Source organism: Euprymna scolopes, chromosome 36, assembly GCF_053919585.1.
Source record: "Euprymna scolopes isolate OS-2025 chromosome 36, ASM5391958v1, whole genome shotgun sequence".
Classification (NCBI taxonomy): Eukaryota; Metazoa; Mollusca; class Cephalopoda; order Sepiida; family Sepiolidae; genus Euprymna; species Euprymna scolopes.
In genome coordinates, this window is record NC_136517.1 from 94,757,523 (window position 1) to 94,783,349 (window position 25,827).

The window sequence follows — 25,827 nt, forward strand, 5'->3', positions numbered from 1 at the left end:
ATTTTTAAAAGGAGCCGTTATTATTTATGAAGCAGAAAAGGGAAAGCTTGTGTTATGTCTATGTGTTTATGATACAGTTATAATTGGTGTAATCACAAGATGTGTATAACGTGTAGATTTCCTCCCGGCAGTGGTGGTAGGAGGACTAAATACATAGAGGGAAAAATAGGAACTCCATCTTCTAAAGATATTGTAATGGCGTTGCCTCTTTGGAGGCAATGTAGCATTTTTTTATAACAACTACATGTGTCTAAGATGTTGTTCTAAAGTTACATTAAATAGTGGCTCATAGCCTGGAAGTATTGAATTTGTATGTGGCATCTGTTGTTGCAGAGTCTCAATAAAGGTGAAGCTGCATAGCTTATTCCACCATCATATCTTTATTTACTTCAGTTTTTATTTATCCGTTAAACGTCTGCATTGTATTGCCTCCAATAAATTAAAATTTTTGTTATATACACACTAAACAATGGTTGTAAACAAACTACATTAACTTCTTATACAGGGTGACCCCCCCAAAAAACGGGCCCAACTCTAATTAGGCCCCGTTTCTTAGTGTTTTGTCCGAATGAAATGAAACTTTGGTCATAACTAGTTTATTATATTCAATGCATCACATCAAAACACTAGGATCTTTGGCCTTTTTTTCTCCGTTGACTGTAAAATGCTCAGAAAAACAATTGAATGTCCTCTGTTCTTTTTGGGTCACCCTGTATAACCTCATAAAGTTTTTTTTTTTTTTTTTTACCTTACAGTGTGAAAAACAAATAATGTTGAGTGGTATGTAAGAACAAGAAGAAAATGGCCGACATGAGAGGGTCACATCTCTGGGGTCTCATTTTCCACAAATTTTTGGGCTCTGATCCAGAACCTGATCCAAGGCCACAAAGAACCTGCTGCGGACATTGCTAGATGAGAAATACAAAACGTTGAAAACAAAACTTTAACATTTTTTTCCCCTACCTTTTCATTTCTCCTGTAATAATGCAGTTGCTTTTCACCCAAAAAACGGAGCACACAATACGTACAACATCCGATGTCGACCAACATCTTTGTCGCTTCTTGTAAAGTCTCTTCATTTTTGCTGAAGAATTCATTCTGTGAGAAATAAGTCAAAGAGTTTAAAAAAAAACAAAAAAACAACACATTTACAAATAATTCAAACAACATGCACGGATATAGAAAAATGGGCATTTTTTTTTTTTTTTTTTACAAAACGTAAAAGTAGTAAAAAAAAAATAAATAAAATAAAATAAAATAAAACGGTACTAGTGCACTTATTGATCCGTGCTGAAATAATAACGTTATTATTTTAAAAGCCGTTCTTAACATGGGGAGGGGAGGGTATTTTGTACCTATTATATACTTATTTGATATGCTACAAGCGATATTTTGTTAATAATTTTGGTACTCTTTTCAGAGAGTGATCTGTGCTGAAATAATGTTATTTAAAAAGCCATTCTTAACATGGGGAGGGGAGGGTGTTTTATACCTATTCTGTACTTTAACCTTACAATTGAATAAAAAAACATAACATAAAACTTTAATTAAACTTGAAAATACGATTTGAAAAATAGCGCGGATCAGTAAGTGCATTAGCACCATAATTTCTTTGAATAATAATTGAATCACGACGTCGTGGCCATTTGGGATTTCTCAGTTGCCATCTTGGGAGTTTTCATGATGTGATACACTACAGTCAAATGATAATGTCCATCAGAATATTTCACTTTTTTTTTTAGCTGTTTTTTTATGATTTTTCTACTTAAAGCTGTTAAAATGAAACTGTAATATGCTAATTTGTCCATAAATTATCAAGTGAGATGGTTGTAAAGAGTCATCTGAATCTTCATGGTGTTATGATAATTTATTCAAAATTTCATTATAATATCTTAAAAAGATCTGAAGATACAGCTTTTTAAAGATGGGTTAGTCTGTAAATTGTGCAAATTTCCAACCGTTTTTAGTCGCAAGCTTATATGCATTTGCATAGGACTGACTTAAGACAAAATGTCCAGTGAACCACACCGCGGCCGCCACAACACTCCCCGCCCCTCCACTTGCCTACCACCAAATGTAAACAGAATTTTTGTAAAATATTAAACAGTTCTGCTCGGATAATGTCGGCGCGTTACTTACATTAAAACGGTTAATTAAACTGTATAAGCACCTGTTAAAAACTATACAAGTTCTATAATTGAATATCCCCCTCCAAAAAAGGAACGAAAAACGGTGCTAGTGTACTTACTGATCCGTGCTATTTTTTAAATCGTATTTCCAAGTTTAATCAAAGTTTTATATGTTTTTTTTATTTAATTGTAAGATTAAAGTATAGAATAGATACAAAACACCCTCCCTTCCCCATGTTAAAAATGGCTTTTAAAATAATGTTATTATTTCAGCACGGATCAATAAGTGCACTAGTACCCGAAAAACAAACCGGCAGTCCCCCCACCCTAAAAAAAAAGTGACTATAAAGTGAGTGCATTTCTTCATATCTTGGAAACTACGTGTTTCTTGGAATTTTAAACGTTAGTGGAAATTTTAAAGGATTTTCCGAGGATGAAAAGAAAGTCCCCCAACCCCGAAAAAAATCGTGGCCACAACGTGGGTGCTCATTTTACGTTAAATAAATAGTTAAATAGAAAAGTGATCCTCCAGTTTTTTAAAACTAACAGTTGTTCATATCTTAGAAACTACTCGTTTGCCGTAATTTTAAACGTTATTTTCGTTTTTAGCGACCCCGAAAACCTAGAAAAGTGGTAATTTAAAGGAATTTTCGAGGGTGGAGTAATTCGGGTTTGTATTACTGTACACATAGATTCGAAAAAGTTGTCAAAAAAACAAATATATAACAAATAAATGTTATCAAAGGCAAGATAAGTTACTTTTCTACCTAACTGGATATATTTTTCGTGTTTTTATTCAATGTAACATGTTTATTCAGCTCGAAAAGCATAGTGTGCTTATCGATGTATTGGAAAATTCAAAATGGCGGCCGACACTCTCTTTAACACGGTAAGTTCAGGAAAAGATGTTATAAATAATAAACTAGACAAAATGCTGTTAGAAATTCGCTCATTATATGTTACCGTGACATAAGTTAACATATATTCGGTGTTTTTTAAATAGTATTTTGTCTAGTTTATTATTTATAACACCTTTTCCCAAACTTACCATGTTAAAGAGAGTGTTGGGCGCCATTTTGAGTTTTCCAATACATCGGTAAACACTGCATGTTTTTCGAACTGAATAAACATGTTACATTGAATAAAAACACGAAAAATATATCCAGTTAGGTAGAAAAGTAACTTATCTTGCCTTTGATAACATTTATTTGTTATATATTTGTTTTTTGACAACTTTTTCGAATCTATGTGTACAGTAATACAAACCCCAAACCCCACTTCCCAACATAGAAAACCGTTAACATGGTGGGGTTGGGACAGTACGTAATAATTAGTTATTTCCGAAAGTAATCATTATTCATTATCTAGTTTAATTTTTTTGCTATTTATTTCCTGCTTCGGTCATAGTTTAAAATACTGATTTCTTCCTCTGACAGGTGCCCGAAAAAAAAAAAATTGACGTTTCCATTTTCGGCGATAAACTATGTACTTAGATTACCGTGCTGAAATAATAACGTTATTATTGAGAAAGCCATTCTTAACATGGAGAAGAGAGGGTGTTTTGTAACAATTCTGTACTTCCACCTAACAATTTCTATAAAAAAAAAATAATAAAAAAAAAGAGGTATTATTATACAAACACCGTGACAGGGTTAGGGTTAGGGTTAGGGTTAGGTTTAGGGTTAGGGTTAGGGTTAGTGTTAGGGTTAGGGTTAATTCGCTGTCACGGTGTTTGTATAGTTTTACCAAAAAAGATATCGTGAAACTTGAAAATACTATTAAAAATAAAAAATAGTTCGGTAACATAAGTGCATAGGCACCTAAACAAGTACATTGTGCCGGGGATCATGGTCGTATCAGACTGTTGGAAATTGCACAACAAATTAGAATCAAACGCATTCCAACACCTAACGGTGAACCACGGCTTTAATTTTATAGCACAATCTGTACTCAGCAAAAGTACGAAAAAAGATTAAATTAAATAAAAGTGAAAAGCGTGACTCTACCTCAAATATGGGCGCCGCCATTTTAAAACCAATTCAGACGAAAATGTCGTGCTAGAAGTAATTCATTGGATAAAAATCGATCAATTATTAAAACGTTAAACTTACTGATAAAATAATATAAATTATTGTAAATAAAAATGTAAAAAAAAATTTCCAATATAAATTTTATTGCATAAATGGTTGCTTTAAATATTATAAATTTCTTCGAATTATAATTCTCCAAAACATTTGCTGCTGACAACAAAAAAAAAAATCGTCTATATTTTTGTGTTGTTAAATTTTTAGGTCTTCATTTATACCCCGCCCTTGTTGATAAAATTAAAAAAAAAAAATGGAGATCGAGGAACGCATTTCCTCGTATTTCACGTCAAATAATACGATGTGTCGTCGTATTATGCAGGAGCAAGAGTTCGTGAAAGATCGTTACGGGGAAGAGAAATGGCTTCAAATGAGTTGGTCGGAGAAAGAAGCAGCTTTTAATAATGCCGCTGTGCCTGCCATTATTTGGGACAGTTATGCCAACGTGAACAAAACTAATGATTACCCGGATTCGTTCCCAAGACACATCGTACAGTGTGGAGAAAAAATTGTTGTCGACTACGATAATGACGTAAGTTATATGTGTATAAGCTGTATAATTTATTTCTAAAGTTTTATTCTTTCAAGAACCCTCCTGCCTTCATCAGGCAAGTTTTTTAAAAATCTATATTAAGATATATATATTTTTTATAGAATCACTCCCGTTCCGAGACCGGGCTCCAAACCGGGTTTCTTCTACGTATTTTGGGCCATTAAAATCTTTTTAAAAAAATTCTTTTTAGCCCATTAAAAATGAGGTTAATTTTTACGACGTGCCCGCCCCAGTGCCCCTGCCCCACTACCCCAGCGTATTATAAACACCCCAAACTCCCCATGTTAAAAACGGATTTCGGAATAAACATCCCCCAACCTCAAAAGCCGTTCTTAACATGGGGTCGTTGGAGTGTTTATAATACGCTGAGGCACCTCGTAAAAATTAACGAAAAATGGTTAAAACGAATAAAAGTTATAGCCCGTTGGGCGAGGTTCGCAAAGATATTTAAAAACGAAGATAAATAAAAATCGGTGCTTCCTAAGATAGTCGACAGATCATTTTTAGAAGATATGTGGTTTTAAGAAAAAACAACAGTATTTACTTGTTATGTCAAAAATAGTAATATATCCAAAAATTATGAAAATTAATCGAATAGAAAATTATTTATGGTTAAAAGTAATTTTTACGGAAAATTGGGGTGGGGGTGGATTGCATTTTCCTAGACGTGAACACCTTGAAGATTGCGAATGCAGGGGACATACTTATGTCCCTTTTCTACACTCTAAAATGGCTGACGTTTTATTTTAGCAGATACCGCACTATTTTTAAATAGCTTTTGGTACTCATCATTCTGCATGCACTTATTGATCCGTGTTGAAATAATGTTATTTAGAAAGCCATTAACATTGGAACGGGAGTATGTTATGTATGTACCTATTCTGTACTTTAACCTAGGTGCTCATCTGAGCTCCAATCCCTCGTCCCCCCCCTCACCAATCTTTCACGAGAAACACCCGTCTGGCTGAAACTACTGTCAATAATTTTCCCCACTCTTTATCTGTGCCTAAATCCAAACATATATTCCATGAGCAAAGCTTCTTTCTTAGAACTGCACCCCAGTTTCCCACCTGACTACAACTTGGACGTCTTCAAGTCCAACATAAACAAACTCCTGACAAACCGCCTCCTTAAGTAAGACACTCTATCAAAACCCCCAATACTAATGATTACTACAATACTATCTCATTGATTACTGTACACGCAATAACCCTTATCCCTGAGTGGCCTTCGCGCCTTGATAAGTGGTGACCCCCCCCCATGTAAAAAAAATAAATAAATAAATAAAAACAGGTATTGTAAAACTTTAATTAAACTTGAAAATTTCTTTCTGATAGGTTCATAAGAGTAGTAGTTGATGGGCAAAAATCAGAAGCTCACAGTATTAATGCTGGAGTCCCTCAGGGGTCCATCCTGGGCCCAACTCTTTTCCTGATCTACATTAATGATCTTCCAAATCACATCCTTACATCATTTGTAGACATTTATGCTGATGACACTACCATTTATGGTAGCACATCTTAGACAGTAAACGACCAAGTTCTCTCCGATTCTCTCTCCTCTGATCTTGAGCATATGGTACAATGGGGAAAGGAGTGGCTGGTTACTTTTAATGCATCTAAAGCCAAGCTTCTCTCTTTACATCATCAACATTCTGATCCATATCTGGTATCAATGAATGGCTCTTGTCTTGAGAAGGCCTCAAGTTTTGACAAGCTTCTGGGCTTGACCATTACTCCTAATCTTAAATGGAACACGTACATCAAATCTGTTGCCAAGGCCGCTGGAAAATGGTGGGATCTTTCTATCGATCCAGTAGGTATCTCACTGCTGATGCAATTCTCTATCTATATAAGAGCCAGGTGCGTCCAAGAATGGAATACTGTTGCCACATCTGGGCAGGAGCTGCTAGAAAGGACTTGTCCTGCCTTGATAGTTCAAAATAGACTTCGTAGCCTCGTAGGAGACTTCCTTTTCTCTTCCCTGCAACCTCTATCTCACAGAAGAGATGTTGCGAGTTTGTCTCTGATGTATCGTTATTTTCATGGAAAGTGTTCGACTGAGCTTCAATCTATGGTCCCCCCTCGCCAAACTTTCACAAGAAACACTTGTCTAGCTGAAAACACTATCAATAATTCCCCCCACTCTTTATCTGTAACTAAACCTAAACGTAGATTCCATGAACAAAGCTTTTTTCTTAGAACTGCACGCCTGTGGAATTGTCTTCTGTTTTCCTGCTTTCCGGCTGACTACAATATGGTTGTCTTCAAGTCTAATGTAAACAAGTTTTGGATGAGCCGTTCCATATAAGTTAAATAATTTATCGAATTTCCAATTACTAATGATTACTATATTGTCCAATTTCTACTGTACACTCTTTGACCCTTATCCTCGAGTGGCCTCTTGGCCTCGATAATGTGGTGATGCCTGTGTAAAAAAAAAAAAAAAAAAAATGAATCGGTGAACAAGAGAAGACAATCCTAATGCAAATAGAAACTATCAAAATAATCACCGATTACCTCCCCTTATTATATTCTCTCGAAACATGATTCAAACGACACAGCAACCAGTTTTTTTTCTTTTTTTTTTTTTTTCTTTTTTTACAAGGTGGTCACCACTTATCAAGGCCCGGAAGCCACTCGCGGATAAGGGTTATTGCGTGTACAGTACGTTAGTGTTGAGATTTGATAAAGTGTCTTACTTAAGGGGGCGGTATATCAGGAATATAAAGATAAAGAGTGGGGGAAATTTTTCACAGTGGTTTCAGCCAGACGGGTGTTTTTCATGAAAGATTGGCGAAGGGGGGGACCAGGGATTGGAGCTCAGACACAAAGACATGTTCGCAACGTCTCTCCTGTGGGAGAGAGGTTGCAGGGAAGAGAAAAGGGCATCCCCCACTAAGCCCCGAAGTCTATTTTGTACTCTGTCAAGGCAGTATAGGCTGTTTTTAGCAGCTCCTGCCCAGATGTGGCAACAGTACTCCATCCTTGGACGTACTTGGCTTTTATATAGATAGAGAATTGCATCAACAGTGTGATATCTTCTGGAGCGGTAGAAGGATCCCAGCATTTTTCCAGCGACCTTGGCAATAGACTTGATGTACGTGTTCCATTTCAGGTCAGGCGTAAAGGTCAATCCCAGAAGCTTATCAAAACATGGAGCTTCCTCTAGTCGAGAGCCATCCATTTCAATTGATGCCAGATGGGGATCAGAGCATTGATGATGTAAAGATAGGAGCTTAGTTTTAGATGCATTAAAAGTAACCAGCCACGTCTTCCCCCACTGTACCACGTGCTCGAGATCAGAGAAGAGAGAATCAGAGAGAACTTTGTCATTTACAGCCTTTGATGTGTTGCCATAGATGGTCGTGTCATCAGCATAGATGTCAACGAATGATTTAAGTATGTGTTTTGCAAGATTATTGATGTAGATCAGGAAGAATGTTGGGCCCAGGATGGACCCCTGAGGAACTCCAGCATTAATATTGAGGGCGTCTGATTTCTGCCCATCAACCACTACTATTATGAGCCTATCAGAGAGAAATGATTTAATGATTGAGAAAACATTTCCAGTTATACCGTAGCTGGAAATCTTGTGAAGTAGCCCCTTATGCCATACCTTATCAAAGGCTTTTGATATGTCAAGAGCAATTACCCTAGAGAGGAAGCCTTTATCAAGAGATTCACTAATCCTATGAGATATAACCGTTAGCATATCTGCTGTAGATCTGGCAGAACAGAAACCATATTGCATGTCACTAAGAAGGTTATTTCTGCTGAGGTGGTTGACTACTTCTCTATTTGATATAGATTCCAGCAACTTACTCATGACACACAGGAGACTTATTGGTCTGTACTGAGTGGGAGACGACTTATCACTTGAATTCTTAAATACAGGGCATACTGATGAGGTTTTCCAGGGTGTTGGAAAGTACTTCTCCTTAAGGCAATGCTTAAACAGTTTTGTAAGTATGGGGGTAAGTTCTGGTTGAAGCTTTTTCATCACTATAATTGGACAAGATGGCAGGCATCTTGGTTGAAAATTAAAAGCCGTAAAGAGAGTTAATATTTGAGATTAAATAAAATCATTTAAAATTACTTAAAAACACCAAAAAAAAATGCAGGTAGGTTGCAAAGTAACTGTTATTAGCTACAAGCATGGATACCTGGCATTGCCTGGGTGTGGAGAGGTGGTATAGTAAGGCGATTGAGTACCCCCCCCCCAGCCCTAAAATAAAACAACTAAAATAATTGCGAGTACCCATGCGAGTGCAAAACAACAAAAGAAAAATTAGCCGCAGTAGCTAGGCTCGAACTTGTAACGCGAAAGAGGAAAAGGAGGTGAAAAAAAAGCAAACGCGTTAACCGACTCCGCTACAACACACTTGTGATGTCATGGGCCTTCGAAATAACGTGGTTTAAACATATGTTGAGATCACGAGGTGTGAATGACTTTGCAAAAATGTTGACGCAAAAATTGACTCCTTTTTGCAAAAAATGGCCCAGTTGATGGTCAAAGAATTAATGATTCTTGCCAATTTTTTGATATTTGTTGTCTGAGAGACCGATCTTTCTAACGATACCAATTTTGTCAAAGTTGCATGTATTGAAATATTTTGGGAGACATAAAACACACACATACACATACACACACACATTTTGCCTTTTATATAATAGACTGGCAGGAGTGCCCGGCATTGTCTGGGTGTTTGTAGGTGTAAAAGAAAAAAAAAAGTTTTTGTAGGAAGGTAGGCTCAAACCTGAAGTCTTGACATGAAGGTGGAAAAGAAAGTGTGACACGTTACCGCGACGCTAAGCGGGCAGAGAAATGAGAAGGGGTGAAATTAAACGTTTAAAAAAGCACGTGGTTAAACGAACGTCTTTTGGTTTTCTAGGTCAAACATCACGCCATAGAGAAATGAAATCAAATTTTGTATTTTGTAACCTAAAAGTCGCTGAAATAAAAGATAGAGCTGACCTCGTTTCGTAAATCAGAGATATTATAATCTAGGGAGTATATAAAAAGTTCTAAGAAAGCCTTTGACGGAAAAACAAAAAAAAAAACATGTACACACACGTGCACAGATTTTCACTTTTCTATAATAGATGGTATAATATTTATTTGTGATGTATTTGATTTTTTACCACTTTTTCGAATTGGTATGGACTGTAAAATATAAACAAAAGTAATTTGTTCAGTTGAAAAAACTAGTTGCTATGTCGATCGATTTGTTTTTGTGGTTTCGTTTACGCGACCCTAAAACCTTTTCAAAACTCAAGTCATGTGCAACTCAATCTTGGCGCTTTTTCTAAATCTCGTTTGAAACGACGTCGCTCTTACACGGGCCAGTCCTTCTCCATCTACTTTTGTTCCCATCATTTGCTGTCCATGTGTCCTGTTTTTTTCTTTTTCTTTCCCTCTTCCTCCACCGTAACATCATATTGTGCACCAGCTTGGTCATTTGCATACGTGTCCTGCAGCGGTGGCTGCTGCTAACGCACGTCAGCAGCTGTTACAGAATATTATTGTCATTATCGGTGTTATGAAAGTAAAGGGAGATAATTCAAACTTTTGAGAGAGGAATTAACCTTTTTTTTTCTTTTGTAGTTGTTTGTTTAAAATGCAAAAAAAAAAGGAATCAACTATAATGATCATAGCGATATTCTAATAACACAAAATAGAAGTTTTTTTTCAATCAAATTGATTGTCTGCTCTAGTCAAGAACCAACGCGTAGGAAGTTTCACATGCCTGATCACAGTGACTTAATTTACAATACGTTGTTGTGGAGGACCTGGATATGACCTAAAACTATATCCGATGGTGAGGCCTCACCTTGCGAGCCTTGGGGAGTGTGGAGCCACCCTTTAATTGCCATTGCTCCCAGGTCCACTTTGACCCGGAGTAGTAGTACCTGTTAGGGTCCCAACTATGGGTTAAATAGAATCCGACCTAAAAAAAAAAAAATATACTCTATTAAAAATCGTTCCTCAAAATAACTAGATTTGGCATTAAATGACCTGAAAAAGGGTTGATATGCCGTAAAACAAAAACAACCAACCAACTACATTGCACCGTAGAGGACCTACTGTTGTTTTCATAAAATTTTTAATCATATAATGTCTTGAATTGAAGGACATTGTATGGATCCCAGCTGACTTCACTAAGAAAAGGGACTGATTTTAGTTGACATCAGTTTAACCTTCACCTTGGCACGTTCAAGCTGATTTTCGTGACCAAGAATTAATTTTTTATATATATTTACACAACTTTATTTAATCTATGGATTGATTTTTTTTTTTTTTTTTTTTGAAAAAATAAATAATAATAATAATAATAATAATAATGAGTTATGCACAACCAAGATTGATTTTTTTTTTTTTTTGAAAAAATAAATAATAATAATAATGAGTTATGCACAACCAAGATTGATTTTTTTTTTTTTTTTTTTTTGAAAAAATAAATAATAATAATAATGAGTTATGCACAACCAAGATTGATTTTTTTTTTTTTTTTTTTTTTTTTTTTAATGAAAAGTGTGTTTATATATTTACAAATTTTTTAATAAAACTATTCAAACCAAAATTTGAATTGATATTTTTACTTAAAACAAAAACAGTAATAATAAAAAAAAAGATAATGAAGTAAATTAGATATATTGGTAGACCAATTAAAGACTTAAAATTAAATAAAAAGTTTTTTTTTTTTTTTTTTTTTTTAAGGTGTATTTGGGTCTGTTTTGAATGAATATTACAATAATAAATCATTTTTATTTCTTGAGTTTTTCTTTTTTTTTTCTCTCATTTAAATTAAATTTCTAATTTCTAATTCATGTGAATTAGTGACTTTTTCTTTGATGCAGGTGTTGTTTGAATTTGAACTGAAATTTCTAAGTTTAAGAAACCGTTTTTTTTAATCATCAGAAGTGAACGCATATTCTAATCCGATTCGCTTAAGAAGGATAAAGCAAATCCATGAGATAATCCATTACTCATTTCTTTTGATTATTGAGATTTTTATTCAATTTTTTATGAAAACCAAATTCTGCTGAACGTTCAATCATGAGTCATGCAGCAATTTGTCCGTTTACAAATAAAAAATTTTTAAAAAAGCCGAGCATGTAGGGTCCTCATCCACAAGTGAAAAATTTACTTTCACCATGACTAATGTTTGTGCAAAATTTTTAAAAAAATCCAAGGTGTGGTTATTGTGAACAAATGAACGGATGAATTATTTGGGGGCAATTTTACCCCTACAATGGCCCCTAGGGAAACAACCAGAGTTATCCTGGAAAATCCATTCGGGCAAAAATTTACTTTCACCATGACTAATGTTTGTGCAAAATTTTTAAAAAAATCCAAGGTGTGGTTATTGTGAACAAATGAACGGATGAATTATTTGGGGGCAATTTTACCCCTACAATGGCCCCTAGGGAAACAACCAGAGTTATCCTGGAAAATCCATTCGGGCAAAAATTTACTTTCACCATAACTAATGTTTGTGCAAAATTTTTAAAAAATCCAAAGTGTGGTTATTGTGAACAAATGAACGGATGAATTATTTGGGGGCAATTTTACCCCTACAATGGCCCCTAGGGAAACAACCAGAGTTATCCTGGAAAATCCATTCGGGCAAAAATTTACTTTCACCATGACTAATGTTTGTGCAAAATTTTTAAAAAATCCAAGTTGTGGTTATTGTGAACAAATGAACGGATGAATTATTTGGGGGCAATTTTACCCCTACAATGGCCTCTAGGGAAACAACCAGAGTTATCCTGGAAAATCCATTCAGGCAAAAATTTACTTTCACCATGACTAATGTTTGATCAAAATTTCAAAAAAGTCCAAGACGTGGTTATTGAGAAAAGTGCGACCGGACAAACAGGAATGAAATACTAAGTCCAATCCCTCTTTTGTCGACCAAAAACATTTCCTGCGTAATTTGATAACTTGAAATCTGGGAACAATGATTCAACACCCACTCTCGACGCAGGGTTGCCGCCTTCTGTTTTCATAAAATGTACTCCAACAAACTTCTTTACAAAACTCCATGTTATGCCTCCCTTCTTTTTTTTCCCTATTATTTCAGCATGATCCATAAATTAAAAACTTGTTTGTTTTTTTTCTATTGAAATTACTTTACAATGTCTGTTTTTGATTATAAACTTTATTGTTTTTCCTACATTTTTAAATGTTTGCTAGCGTTTAAAAAATTGGCCACCATTTTTGGTAAAAAAAAAAAAAAAAAAAAATTTCCATTGTCATATTCTGGCAGTTTACTTAAAATAGAGGAATATGTCCGCAATAACACGGCTGGCATGTGTTGGACAGCTTCTACAAAATGACTTCTCAAAATTATCCTAATATTAAAAACAAAAAGAAAGAAAACTGTATTATCCATGTACCTGTGATGAAAGGAAAATATCACATTCCAAAAATCACATAAATTGATAAAGTAGTTTTATTTTTATAAAGAAAATCTTTTTTAAACAATTAATAAAAATTTCTAGGCGTTATGACATAAATCTTGCAAGTTTTTTTTGTTTGTTTTTTTTAGACAGTCGCTCTTCAGTTACTCATAAAATTTGATTCTCTTATCTGTCTATCTATAAAAGTGAGAATCTGTGTATGTGTGTGAAGACACTTCTCAACCTATATACTCAACGAATTTTGGATCTAAAGACTTGAAATTTGATATATTGGATATTCGGACATGTGGAAAACTTTTTAATCAGTTTTAATCAGGAAAAAAGGGATGCTAAGTGGTCAAAATTTAAAAATTGGTATGTGGGGAGATCATTAGATTTTTATCTGTTTGTCAACTGTTTCACAACTGCACATGTGTGAATCATTCAGATTCCTTATTAAGAATAAGTAGGTTTGAAAACACTTTAAAGATCATATCAAGCTGGCCTAATGGCTATCTTGACTCACTGTCTTTAGGTTTTGATTTCGATCTCGGCTCAAATTTTTTTTTACTTACAAGAAGTGAACTGCTTCGAAAAAAACATACTTGTGTGCACATGTCTCAGTTTCTTTCCGTTTTTTTTCTACTTCATTTATTTAAAGGAATCTAACGTTACGTTTAATACCTACCGTATTTCTGTTCATAATAAGAAATCTGCATGAATATTAAAATATAATATTCATGCATATATTACATAAAATATAATATTCATGCATATTTTACATAAAATATAATATTCATGCATATATTACATAAAATATAATATTCATGCATATATTACATAAAATATAATATTCATGCATATATTACATAAAATATAATATTCATGCATATATTACATAAAATATAATATTCATGCATATATTACATAAAATATAATATTCATGCATATATTACATAAAATATAATATTCATGCATATATTACATAAAATATAATATTCATGCATATATTACATAAAATATAATATTCATGCATATATTACATAAAATATAATATTCATGCATATATTACATAAAATATAATATTCATGCATATATTACATAAAATATAATATTCATGCATATTTTACATAAAATATAATATTCATGCATATTTTACAACCAGGCAACGCCAGACTAGTTTAAAAATAAAACTACTTGATCAATTTGTGATCTTTGGAATGTGATATTTTCGTTTCCTCATGGGTGCGTACATCATATATATTTTTCCTCATTCCTGTTATTTAATACAAGGGGAAATTGTGGACAAGAAGCACCATTTCTGCTGTAAATGAAAATAAATGAACTAATCAAAAGTCAAATTATTTTAAATAATTATTTATTTATTTATTTTACAAATTTTGTATTTTTTTTTTTTAGTGCCAAACTTGGCCTGACGAACATTCGGGACCATTTTCCTGGAAAACTAAGGTTTGTATCTCACGGACAATTATTACTTTCTTTTGTTCTGTTATGAATAGGATTATTAGTATAGTATCTAGATATTAACACTGTACATGTCACAGATTCCAGATTATAAATTATATTATTTTATTGGAATTCGTTATTGAGATGAATATTATTTATTAATTTATTTATTTGCGGACTATTCTCCTCATATTTCTTAGATGTTGTTTTTACAACGTTTCGGCCAACTATTCTTCTGGCCTTCATCAGGCGGTAACTGCGACGGGATAGGAACTCCGAATCTCCTAAGGTTGTTGTCTCACTACTTCAAGGCCTGTGGCGCAGTGGATAGAGACGTTGAATCTCTACCGTTCCAGGTGAGCGTTGTCTGAAAATAGTGGTTTCAATCCTACCCAAAGCCAGCCAAAAGCTTACTTGACCAAAACATGGTCAGACGACAACTATGGAAGGCGGTAATTACTGAGGATGCAGTTGGGAGATTCGGAGTTCCTATCCCTATCGTGGATTTATAACCCCTAAAAATCCAACCTTAATTGCTTTTTGGAGCCCATGGTGCAGTAGATAGTCATTGAATCTCTATGGTTCCAGGTGAGCGTTGTCTGAAAATAGTGGTTTCTATCCTACCCAAAGCCAGCCAAAAGCTTACTTGGTCAAAACGTGGTCAGACGACGACAACTATGGAAGGCGGTAATTACTGAGGATGCAGTTGGGAGATTCGGAGTTCCTATCCCTATCGTGGATTTATAACCCCTAAAAATCCAACCTTAATTGCTCTTTGGGGCCCATGGTGCAGTAGATAGTCATTGAATCTCTATGGTTCCAGGTGAGCGTTGTCTGAAAATAGTGGTTTCTATCCTACCCAAAGCCAGCCAAAAGCTTACTTGGTCAAAACGTGGTCAGACGACGACAACTATGGAAGGCGGTAATTACTGAGGATGCAGTTGGGAGATTCGGAGTTCCTATCCCTATCGTGGATTTATAACCCCTAAAAATCCAACCTTAATTGCTTTTTGGAGCCCATGGTGCAGTAGATAGTCATTGAATCTCTATGGTTCCAGGTGAGCGTTGTCTGAAAATAGTGGTTTCTATCCTACCCAAAGCCAGCCAAAAGCTTACTTGGTCAAAACGTGGTCAGACGACGACAACTATGGAAGGCGGTAATTACTGAGGATGCAGTTGGGAGATTCGGAGTTCCTATCCCTATCGTGGATTTATAACCCCTAAAAATCCAACCTTAATTGCTCTTTGGGGCCCATGGTGCAGTAGATAGTCATTGAATCTCTATGGTTCCAGGTGAGCGTTGTCTGAAAATAGTGGTTTCTATCCTACCCAAAGCCGACCAGAGGCTAACTTGGCAAAAAAACGTGGTGGGACAACAACCACGGAAGGTAGTAATTGCTGAGAATGCAGTTAGAAGATTCAGAGTTCCTATCCCGTCGTGGTTATCACCTAACGAAGGCCAGAGGAATAGCTGGCCGAAACGTTGTGAAACAACATCTAAGAAAGATGAGGATAATAGTTCGCAATAAATAAATTAATAAATAAATTATTCAATCGGGAGATCCTGTTTCATCAAAAGAAGGAAATAAAATAATACTATGAACATTTAAATTAGTAAATAGATATGCTAATTTAATTTTCGTAGTATGTTATCACCAGGACTGTGACAACAGCATATTCTTTTCATTATTTTGACTCTCGAGTATGTATCGGTTAATATCTTATGTTTTTATATAGACTGATGTGGTTCTCGGTTGATTAACTGTGTCAGATATATACTGAAGAGTCAAAACAATGAAAAGAATATTCTCTTGTCATATTTATCACTTTCTATCCTACTTTTTTATGAATAATGAACAATCACGAGGTTCTTTGCTCAGCAACCGAGAAGGCTAACATGCTTGCCAGTCGGTTTGCCTCAAACTCCACACTGGACCCTCTAAACCACCCCCTACCTCAATTTCCTATGCGGACATACGCCACGCTAGACGATCTGAAAATCACCCCTGCTCAGGTGCATGCTATCATAAAAAACCTTGACACTTTCAAAGCATGTAGACCCGACCTCATCCCAGCTGTGCTATTAAAAAAGTGCTCAGCCGAAGTAGCTCCAGTTCTCTCCAAACTCTACAACAAATGCCTTAATGAATCTTGCTTTCCGTGCTGTTGGGAAACTGCTTTTGTAGTACCAGTATTCAAAAATTCTGGCGAAAGAACTGACCTATTAAATTATCGCCCTATTAGCCTCCTCCCACTTTTTGCCAAAATATTTGAGACCTTAATTAACCATGCTCTAGTCCAGCACCTTACAGATGCTAAACTTCTGACCGACCATCAATATGGATTTAGACAAGCCCGTTCCACGGCAGACATCCTCACTGTAATCTCTGAACGCATATACCATTCACTGGACAAAGCGGGAGAGGGCAGAGCGGTAGCTCTAGATATATCTAAGGCTTTTGACAGGGTATGGCATGAGGGTCTCCTCAGGAAGATTAGATCTTACGGTATCACTGGTAGAATACTTAACATAATTAAATCCTTCTTAGATAAGAGGAAAATCCAGGTTGTCCTCGACGGTCGTACATCTAAACAATATGATATAAATGCGGGAATGCCCCAAGGATCTATCCTTGGACCTCTGCTGTTCCTGATATTCATAAATGACCTCCCCGACAAGATTGCCTCTGAGATGGGTATATATGCTGATAACACCACACTCTATAGCAGGCACGACAGGAAAACAAACGAACATATATCTAAAGTAATGGCAGAAACACTAGAGGATGACCTCCAATCAGTAGTGGAATGGGGACAAAAATGGATGGTAACGTTCAATGCCACCAAGACAAAACTGGTTTCATTCAATAATTACAAGAAACCTTCTCTACCACCTATAGCAATGGCCAACGACTCTTTATCTGAGAGTACGTCTCTCAAGCTCCTTGGCCTAACGTTCACAGGAAACATGAGTTGGAACAATTACATCGAGGGCATTGCCAGGGCCGCTGCAAGGAAGGTGGGCTCTCTCTACCGTGCGAGAAAACTTCTAACACCCGAAAATATCCTGTACCTCTATAAGGCCACTATTCGCCCATGTATGGAGTATTGCTGTCATATTTGGGCCGGTGCATCGGCTACTAGTCTCTCGCTCCTTGACAGGGTTCAAAAGAGAGTCGCAAATCTGATAGGCCCTAAACTGGCATCTAAACTTCAGCCTCTGTCCCATCGTCGAAGCGTTGCATCCCTCTGCCTGTTCTACAAGTATTATAATGGTGAATGCTCTGAAGAACTGCAAGCACTTGTGCCCCCACGACGTGAACACCCTCGACAGACCCGACAAGCTGCAAATTCCCACCCCCACACTGTAGAGATCCCTAGATGTAAAAGATCTTTCTACTCCAGTAGTTTCTTCCCCAGAACTGCTAGGCTTTGGAATTCCATTCCAGGTCACTGCTTCCCCAATTGTACTGACGTGCATAAGTTCAAGTGCAACGTGAACCAACATCTCGCTGCCCTAATCCCTACATAGTACCCCAGTAGATGTTTCCCCTGATAGTAGCCCCCTACACCAAAGTGGCAATGTGCCTTGTTTGGGGTGAAAATGTAATAAAAAAAAAATAAATAAATAAAAATAAGATCTTCCGATCACGGAAAATGCAATATAAAAAAAAAAAATAAAAATAAAGAAATGATGTTACTTTTGGGTCGTACATGAAACTAACTAGGATCCAAGGGTAGTATCTGTTCTGCCTAGAGATGGTATTTATTTGCTCCCCCACTGAGCAAATTAGGCACAAGGCCGTTTTCAGCTCCCCAAAAAGGGGGCACTCTGGTTACCAAAAATAATAATTGTCCCAGTATAGAGGGTTTCCCCTCCATTGACTGGTACAAATTATCTTAAGTGCAGCATCTGAAGAACAGATACTACACTTTGATCTTGTCCCCGAAGGCTAGAGATGGTTTAATGATATTGTGGGGTTTTCGTTCGTGCTGAGTGTCCATACAATGGACATCTGTCACATCCTATTGAAGATAAACCGTAATAACCAAATTTATTCTAACACTACATTAACCAGATTACTTAGATAATTACTTTTACAGTTTTAAATGGCTGCAATAATATTGCAGGGTCTCCATTTATGTTGAACATCCACTAAATGCCCAGTAGCAATATATTAAATACTAGCCTGGGTGCCCGACATTGCCCGGGTATTTGGAGGTGTGTGTTGAGCAGAAAAATTTAAAAAAAAAAAAAATGTGGTAGTAGGCAGGCAGGCTTGAACCCGTGACGCGAAAGTGGAAAAGAAGGTGAAAGGAAACCTGACGTCTTACGGCTACTCCATGACACGACTGGAAGTTCAGAACGTTGAAATTAGTAAAGTCATTCCAACCGCTACAATGACTTGCAAAAATAGAGACGCAAAAAAAACAAAAAAAAACGGACCCTCCTTGTAGAAAAGTGCCCGGTTGAGGGTAAAGGAATTAATGGTTTTAGCCACCTTTTCGATATTTGTCGTCCAAAGGGTCGAGCTTCAAAATGATACCGATCTCGTGAAAATCCGCTGCCTCTGTCGAAAATTTTAGACAAACATACATACATTCATTTAAACAGACAGGTGAGATTTATATTACAGATAAAAATGCTACCATGGAATTTCCATATGTCCCGCTCGTATAATAATAGAAGATGAAATGAGGATACATCAGAGTTCACTCAAGGAAGCAACACATCCGTCTTGGTCTGATATCGAGTTTGTGTGCCATCTCGATCACAGACTGAAGTAATATATCTCAATCTTTATTTATTCAGATTTAAAGTCATCCTTCTGTCGGCCAGTGTCGGTCTCCTTCTCATTCTCGCGTCGTTCAACTGAAGCATTGTGGAATTTCTCTGAACTCCTGGGAGAGTGCAGCAGGGGATCGCAGAGAACGGAGGAAGATGCGTTTTCTAGGGACCAGAGAATTTGGACATAACTGCTTTCGTCATAGGGACGCCCTTCATGTAAAACACAAGAAAAATGCACCAAAAAAAATGAATATGTATGCCACTGGTTTCAAATCATGCAACAAAGCAGGGTTATCTGTTCACTCGAGAAGGCATCTGACTGACGAGCATATGCAAGTTCACCATCTGGCCAGTGTCTGGTTCCTCTGAAATCAAATAAATAATATCCAAGAAATAAAACAAGGTGTTGAAACTTTTTTTTTTTTTTTTTTTTTACAATCAAAAAGTTGAAAAGCTGCGAAGGTAAGATGTGTACCATTTAAAAAAAACGAACAACCTTTTGTGCTACATAATTTATTTTTCTACATTGTCATCACCATTCTCAGCACATTTTTTACTAGGAATTCAATGGCGCATCTGTTTCTGACACATGTCCATAGCAGGTTGCTTTCTTAGAATTTCACACTGTCAATATCTGTAACAAAGAGATGAAACTTTCAGGTCATGAATGCGTAAGTTAATTCATCATAACAATGCAATCCCTTCTGATCCATTTGGGTGGAATAAGAAAAAAAAATAGGAGCCATTACTTTTGGAACACTCTACATACATTTGCTTTACTGTGTCATACATAATTAGTAGTGATGGGACGATTGCAAAATATTTCCCGATTCCGATAGTTTATAAATCTTTAAATATTTTACTGTAAAAGTTTTATTTTGTCTCGATTACTGTAAAAACACATCTTAAATGTGCATATATTTTTTTTAAGGGCGTGATCTAGAGATTTTAGTCTTACTGGAAGTTTAAATCAATAAATATTTATTTTATTATTACTACACACAGTGGAAGATATTTCTTAAACCAAAATCAAATAAAAAAGATCATTTAAGGAATCAGTTTTGGCATCGGGGAAATAGGCTCAAATTTTTTCGATTCCAATACCCCCAAAACTGCCGATTTTTTTTTTTTTTTTTTTTTTTTTTTTTTTTTTTTTCCCCCGATTCCCAATTCCGATTAATCGTTCCAACACTAATAATTAGCAAAAGCCTATATATATCTATTGAAATAACTTTTCATTTTATTTTTTTCATTTTTAGAGCCAACAAGATCTAACTCTGCTCGATTTAGAAGCTGATCAACTCATGAAAAAACCGGAAAAAACACGGAAACCAGTGCCCGTGACAAATTCTTCCAAGGAAAGCTTTGAGACAAAAACCTGTCCTTGGAAAAGAGAAAATGGTGGTATTTGGGATTCACCCTTCCTTGCAGCCGAGCGAGGTATGGATGCCGTGTTTACAAACAAGCTGGTTGACCTGAGCTCTTCCGCACCAACCACGTCGATCATCGGACAAGCTGTGGCAAATCAAGAGTTAAAGGAGAAGAAGAAGGCGTCCGTAAAGGAAGTGAAGAAACGACCCATGCCTCCTCCTCCTCCACCACCCACGAATGCCACGCCGAAACGAGTCGACTATCACACGATACCATTACCAGACACGCATCCCAAAAAACTTGGCCATCGCAAAAGCCATCGTTCCTCAAAGGCTGAAATGGCTGAAGCTTCTCCGCAGAAGTCTCTATTAAAAACGGAAAGCTCAAATGAAAAGAAGCGGGATTCTGGCAGATTTGGTAACGCTAGCCCCACCCCAGATTCATCCATGTCGAAAAGCAACCTGGCGTTTAGTACGAGTGACGAAAAAGATTTTGTGACCGATTCCGCTCTTAAGGACGTTGACGATGCCGCCAATGTCGAAAGGTCGTATTTTGTGGGAGAGAAAGCTGGTAGTAATTGTGCTGAATCATCTTCCTTAACGGAACCCATCGAAATGGCCATCACTGGACGAGACGAATACTTTGTTGCAGATGAAGATGAAGAGTCTACATCATTTTCGTCACAAAACGATGAATCGCAGTCTTTACTCAAAACTGGTTCGGAATTTGAGAAAGCCAATCTAAATGCTGTCACCTTGAGGGAAACTACTGCAAATAAACATGATGACGACGAAGAAGGTGCAACAAAGGTGAGTACAGATGTTGCTAATTTTTTTTTTTTTTTTTTTTTACATAGGCATAACCACTTATCAAGGCCAGAGACCACTGAAGGATAAGGGTTAACAATAAAGTAATCGTTAGTAATGGAAATTTGATAAATTTGTTAACTTAAGGAGAACGGCTCATCAAGAACTTGTTTACGTTGGACTTGAAGACAAGCATATAGTAGTCAGTTGGAAAGGAGGAAAACGGAAGACAATTCCACAGGCGTGCAGTTCTAAGAAAGAAGCTTTGTTCATGGAATCTACGTTTAGGTTTAGGCACAGATAAAGAGTGGGGGGAATTATTGATAGTGTTTACAGCTAGACGAGTGTTTCTTGTGAAAGTTTGGCAAGGGGGGACCATAGATTGAAGCTCAGTCGAGCACTTGCCAGGAAAATAACGATAAAGCAGAGACAAACTCGCAACATCTCTTCTGTGAGAAAGAGGTTGCAGGGAAGAGAAAAGGACATCCCCTACGAGGCTACAAAGTCTATTTTGAACTCTATCAAGGCAGGACAAGTCCTTTCTAGCAGCTCCTGCCCAGATGTATGTCAAGAGAATAAATCTAATAAGAATCTGAAACACTTTGAAATCAAATTCTATCTACATAACAAATCGTTGACGGGAAATATTTTATCACCTCCCAAACTTTTAAACGAATAGTTGACAGAATAAAAAAAATAGACTTCGTGGCTTAGTGGGGGATGCCCTTTTCTCTACCCTGCAACCTCTCTCCCACAGAAGAGACGTTGCGAGCCTTTCCTTGTTTTACCGTTATTTCCATGGCAGGTGCTCGTCTGAACTCTAATCTCTGGTCCCCCCTCGCCAATCTTTCACAAAAAACACCCGTCTAGCTGAATCCACTGTGAAAAATTTCCCCCACTCTATATCTGTGCCTAAATCAAAATGCAGATTCCATGAACAAAGCTTCTTTCTTAGAACTGCACGCCTGTGGAACTCTGTTCCGTCTGTCTGCTTCCCACCTGACTACAACTTGGATGTCTTCAAGTCCAATGTTAACAAATTCCTAATGAACCGCCCCCTTAAGTAAACACTTCATCAAATCTCCACACTAACGTAATGTACTTGCAATAACCCTTATCCCTGAGTGGCTTCCGGGCCTTGATAAGTGGTGATCACTGTGTAAAAAAAAAAAAAAAAAAAAAATATTTACCTGCTGTTGTCCAGATTGACATAGAAATCCCTTTTATGTTTTAGTTTCACATTTTAAAACTTTTTATAAAAGAAAACAAAATTATAGTGATAAAGGGAGAGAACTCTTTATTACCTGTTGTCCAGGAAAGACTACAATTAAAAAAAAAAAAAAAACTGTAATAAAGTATATTTTAGTGTCAATGATATTGTTTAACAATAACAAATGAAAATTGGCTACTCGACATCAAATTTTAATGTTTAAAATGCTACTCAAGTCCAACTTTTAGTAAAGATACAAAATAGTTAAAGGCCTCTGCTCCACCTTCCTAATGTTAAAAGGGTCTCATGAGGAGGGGTGGGAGTTGTTGCTTTTCCTACAATTCACAAGATAATTTTATACGTCAGAAGAGATAGATGACAATTTTGATTGAATTATTTAAATTCTAATACTGATAATATCACCAGAAAGACCTAAGTAAATAACTTTGTGTGTGTGTATATATATATATATATATATATATATATATATATATATATATTAAAAACTGTACAGAAAGTCAGAAAAACATTGATACCGTCGGTTTCAAGCCCAACATAAGGGGCACCAGTTAATGGTGAATAATGTTAGGCATATTTTCTGTTTGAGGAAAACCCGGGACCGCACACATTATCTATAATGATGTTCATTGTTATTTAATTATAGCTTGTCTGTCCCTATTTCTATTTATTTTATTTTAATATCAATTTTTTATTTAATGTATTTTTTAGTGAATATGTTTAAATTTATTTTGTCCTATTCTTTTCTTAATGTACATGGCTTCAGGTCTTAATCGGTTACTTCTGACAGGTCCAAGGGAGGTAACTAATATATCTTATTAATTCCTTAAACTTTTCGTCACCTTTAAAGAATTAATAAGATAAATTAGTTACCTTGTCACACCGTAATTTAAACCCTACCTTTACTTCTCTTTGTTTGCGTTAAGAACAAATTCCTATCTGTTATTTATTGATAAGGTCTTTTATTACTTGCTAAACCTACTTCCTTTTATATTATTTAAATTGGAATTCATTATTGAGATGACTATTATTTATATTAATTTTATTATTGCGGACTGTTATTCTCATCTTTATTAGTTATTGTTTCACAACGTTTCGGCCAACTGATAGACGTTGAATCTCTACAGTTCCAGATGAGAATTGTCTGAAGATAGCGGTTTCAATCCTACCCAAAGCAGTCCTGGATATGACCTAAAACTATATCCGATGGTGAGGCCCCAGCTTGTGGTCCTTGGGGAGTGTGGAGCCACCCTTTAATTGCCATTGCTCCCAGGTCCACTCTGACCCGGAGTGGTAGTACCTGTTAGGGTCCCAACTATGGATTAAATAGAAACTGACTTAAAAAACAAATATACTCCATTAAAAATCATTCCTCAAAATAACTAGATTCGGCATTAAATAATCTGAAAAAGGTTGATATGCCGTAAAACAAAAACAACCAACTTACCCAAAGCCGGACAGAGGCATACTTGGCCAAAAAACGTGGTGAGACGACAACAGCTACGGATGGCAGTGATTGCTGAGAATGCAGTTAGGAGATTCGAAGTTCCTATCCATTGCGGTTACCACCTGACGAAGGCCAGAGGAATAGTTGGCCGAAATGTTGTGAACCAACAACTAATAAAAATGAGAATAATAGTCCGCAATAAATAAATTACTACTTCCTTTTGTTATCTATCCTTTGTTCTTTTCTTACCCCCCACCTTCCTCAGTGCTCAACGAACATAGTCTCATATCAATGTTTTTACTTTCTTTTATTCCAGAGGGAATCTAATATTCCGGTAACTGGTTTTGATTTTTTGGATGATTGGTAAAGAGAATTTTCTTCGGAAGAAATCAATTCATCCTGTAATGACTGCAGCAACACAAGTGGAAACAAAAAAAAAAAAAAAAAAAAAAAAGAAAAAAAGAAAGAAAAGGTCACAATATTAAATGATGAAAACTATGACTGCAATATATTTATATCTATATTTATGCATGAGTGTGTCTGTGGGTGTGTATATTAATGCCGATCCCATGGCTGAGGGGTAGAACTACTGACTATCAGCTAAATGATGGTAGGTTCAATTTCTGGTTTGGGATGAGTGCTAGTCTAGCTGCATTGAAGAACTGTAATACAGCAAACCAGTCTGTGGATGACATAAATATTAATAATGCTAAACAGATTTTGGTACTTGTACAGTTTAATCAAGACATTAAAAAATGAAAATATCGAAAAAAGTTTATATTATGGAATGAAGTTCTCTGAAAAAAAATTTCACTTAATTTCATTTTTTTTTTTTTTTTTTTTTTTTTTTTTTACAGCAAAAAAAAAAAACAATTTGTTATGATACTGAGCAAAGGTTTCATTTTTAGGAAGAGAAGCTAGTATTAAACATTGGGAGGGAGTGTCGGCACTTTAAATTGAGTTATCTCTCCATGGCGGGTTCTAAAATTCCAAACAAAAATTAAAAAATTCAAAGATGTCTACCTTTTAATGTGCTGTCATAAAAACGTTTTTCCACTGTAAAAAAAAAAAAAAAAACTACTCGATCAAAATAAGTGAAATTTTTTTCGGAGATCTTCAGTTCAAAATGGATGTGTACAATATAACCTTTTTCCGATATTTTCATTTTTTTTATGTCTTCATTAAACTGTACAAGTACCCAGATTTTGTACGTATAGTTGATCGAAAAGACAACTTCTCATCTGTATCTGTAAGAATCAAGTCCAAATTGTCATTAAGAAGCTCAACATTTCCTTTTACGTAAATAGAGCTTATTTATATATGAAGGATTCATAGTGTCACGCATTTAAGTTCAATTTCGGTCTGAAATTTTTCATTCTGAAATTGGATTTCGTAAATGATAGATGAACAAAACAAAAGATTCACCGATTTTGTGCGGATCAATAAACTGAATTTTTCTGAATTTGAATGAGATGTAACTTAAAAAAAACCCACAAAAACTTGCCGTTTAAAAAAAATAATTGTATAACCTATAAAGATATATTT

The 25,827-nt window shown here is 35.8% G+C and overlaps 3 protein-coding genes across 4 annotated transcripts in view; 1 reads left to right on the forward strand and 2 right to left on the reverse strand.

Annotated features, from left to right (window-relative positions):
* Positions 1 to 4,278, reverse strand: part of LOC145260685 (tRNA pseudouridine synthase Pus10-like) — a 91,371-nt gene extending 87,093 nt beyond the window's left edge. Inside the window, exons 1-2 of the mRNA XM_080119070.1 lie at positions 4,136 to 4,278; positions 964 to 1,098 (exon numbers count right to left, since the gene is read on the reverse strand). Of these exons, the coding sequence (XP_079975196.1) occupies positions 964 to 1,098; positions 4,136 to 4,156 (156 nt within the window). The 5' untranslated portion in view covers positions 4,157 to 4,278. The remainder of the gene's footprint in view (positions 1 to 963; positions 1,099 to 4,135) is intronic.
* Positions 4,279 to 4,356: 78 nt separating this feature from the next.
* Positions 4,357 to 25,055, forward strand: LOC145260686 (uncharacterized). Its single transcript, XM_080119071.1, has 4 exons — positions 4,357 to 4,745; positions 14,594 to 14,644; positions 20,690 to 21,610; positions 24,599 to 25,055. The coding sequence occupies exons 1-4, from the start codon at positions 4,467 to 4,469 to the stop codon at positions 24,647 to 24,649; spliced, it is 1,302 nt and encodes a 433-aa protein (XP_079975197.1). The 5' UTR covers positions 4,357 to 4,466; the 3' UTR covers positions 24,650 to 25,055.
* LOC145260687 (3-oxo-5-alpha-steroid 4-dehydrogenase 1-like) overlaps positions 19,928 to 25,827 on the reverse strand; it is a 53,595-nt gene continuing 47,695 nt past the window's right edge. The window contains exons 6-7 of one of the 2 annotated variants that reach the window (XM_080119075.1): positions 22,912 to 22,928; positions 19,928 to 20,064 (exon numbers count right to left, since the gene is read on the reverse strand). The gene's annotated coding sequence lies outside the window, so the exon portion shown is untranslated. The remainder of the gene's footprint in view (positions 20,065 to 22,911; positions 22,929 to 25,827) is intronic. The other variant, XM_080119074.1, reaches the window with a different exon arrangement.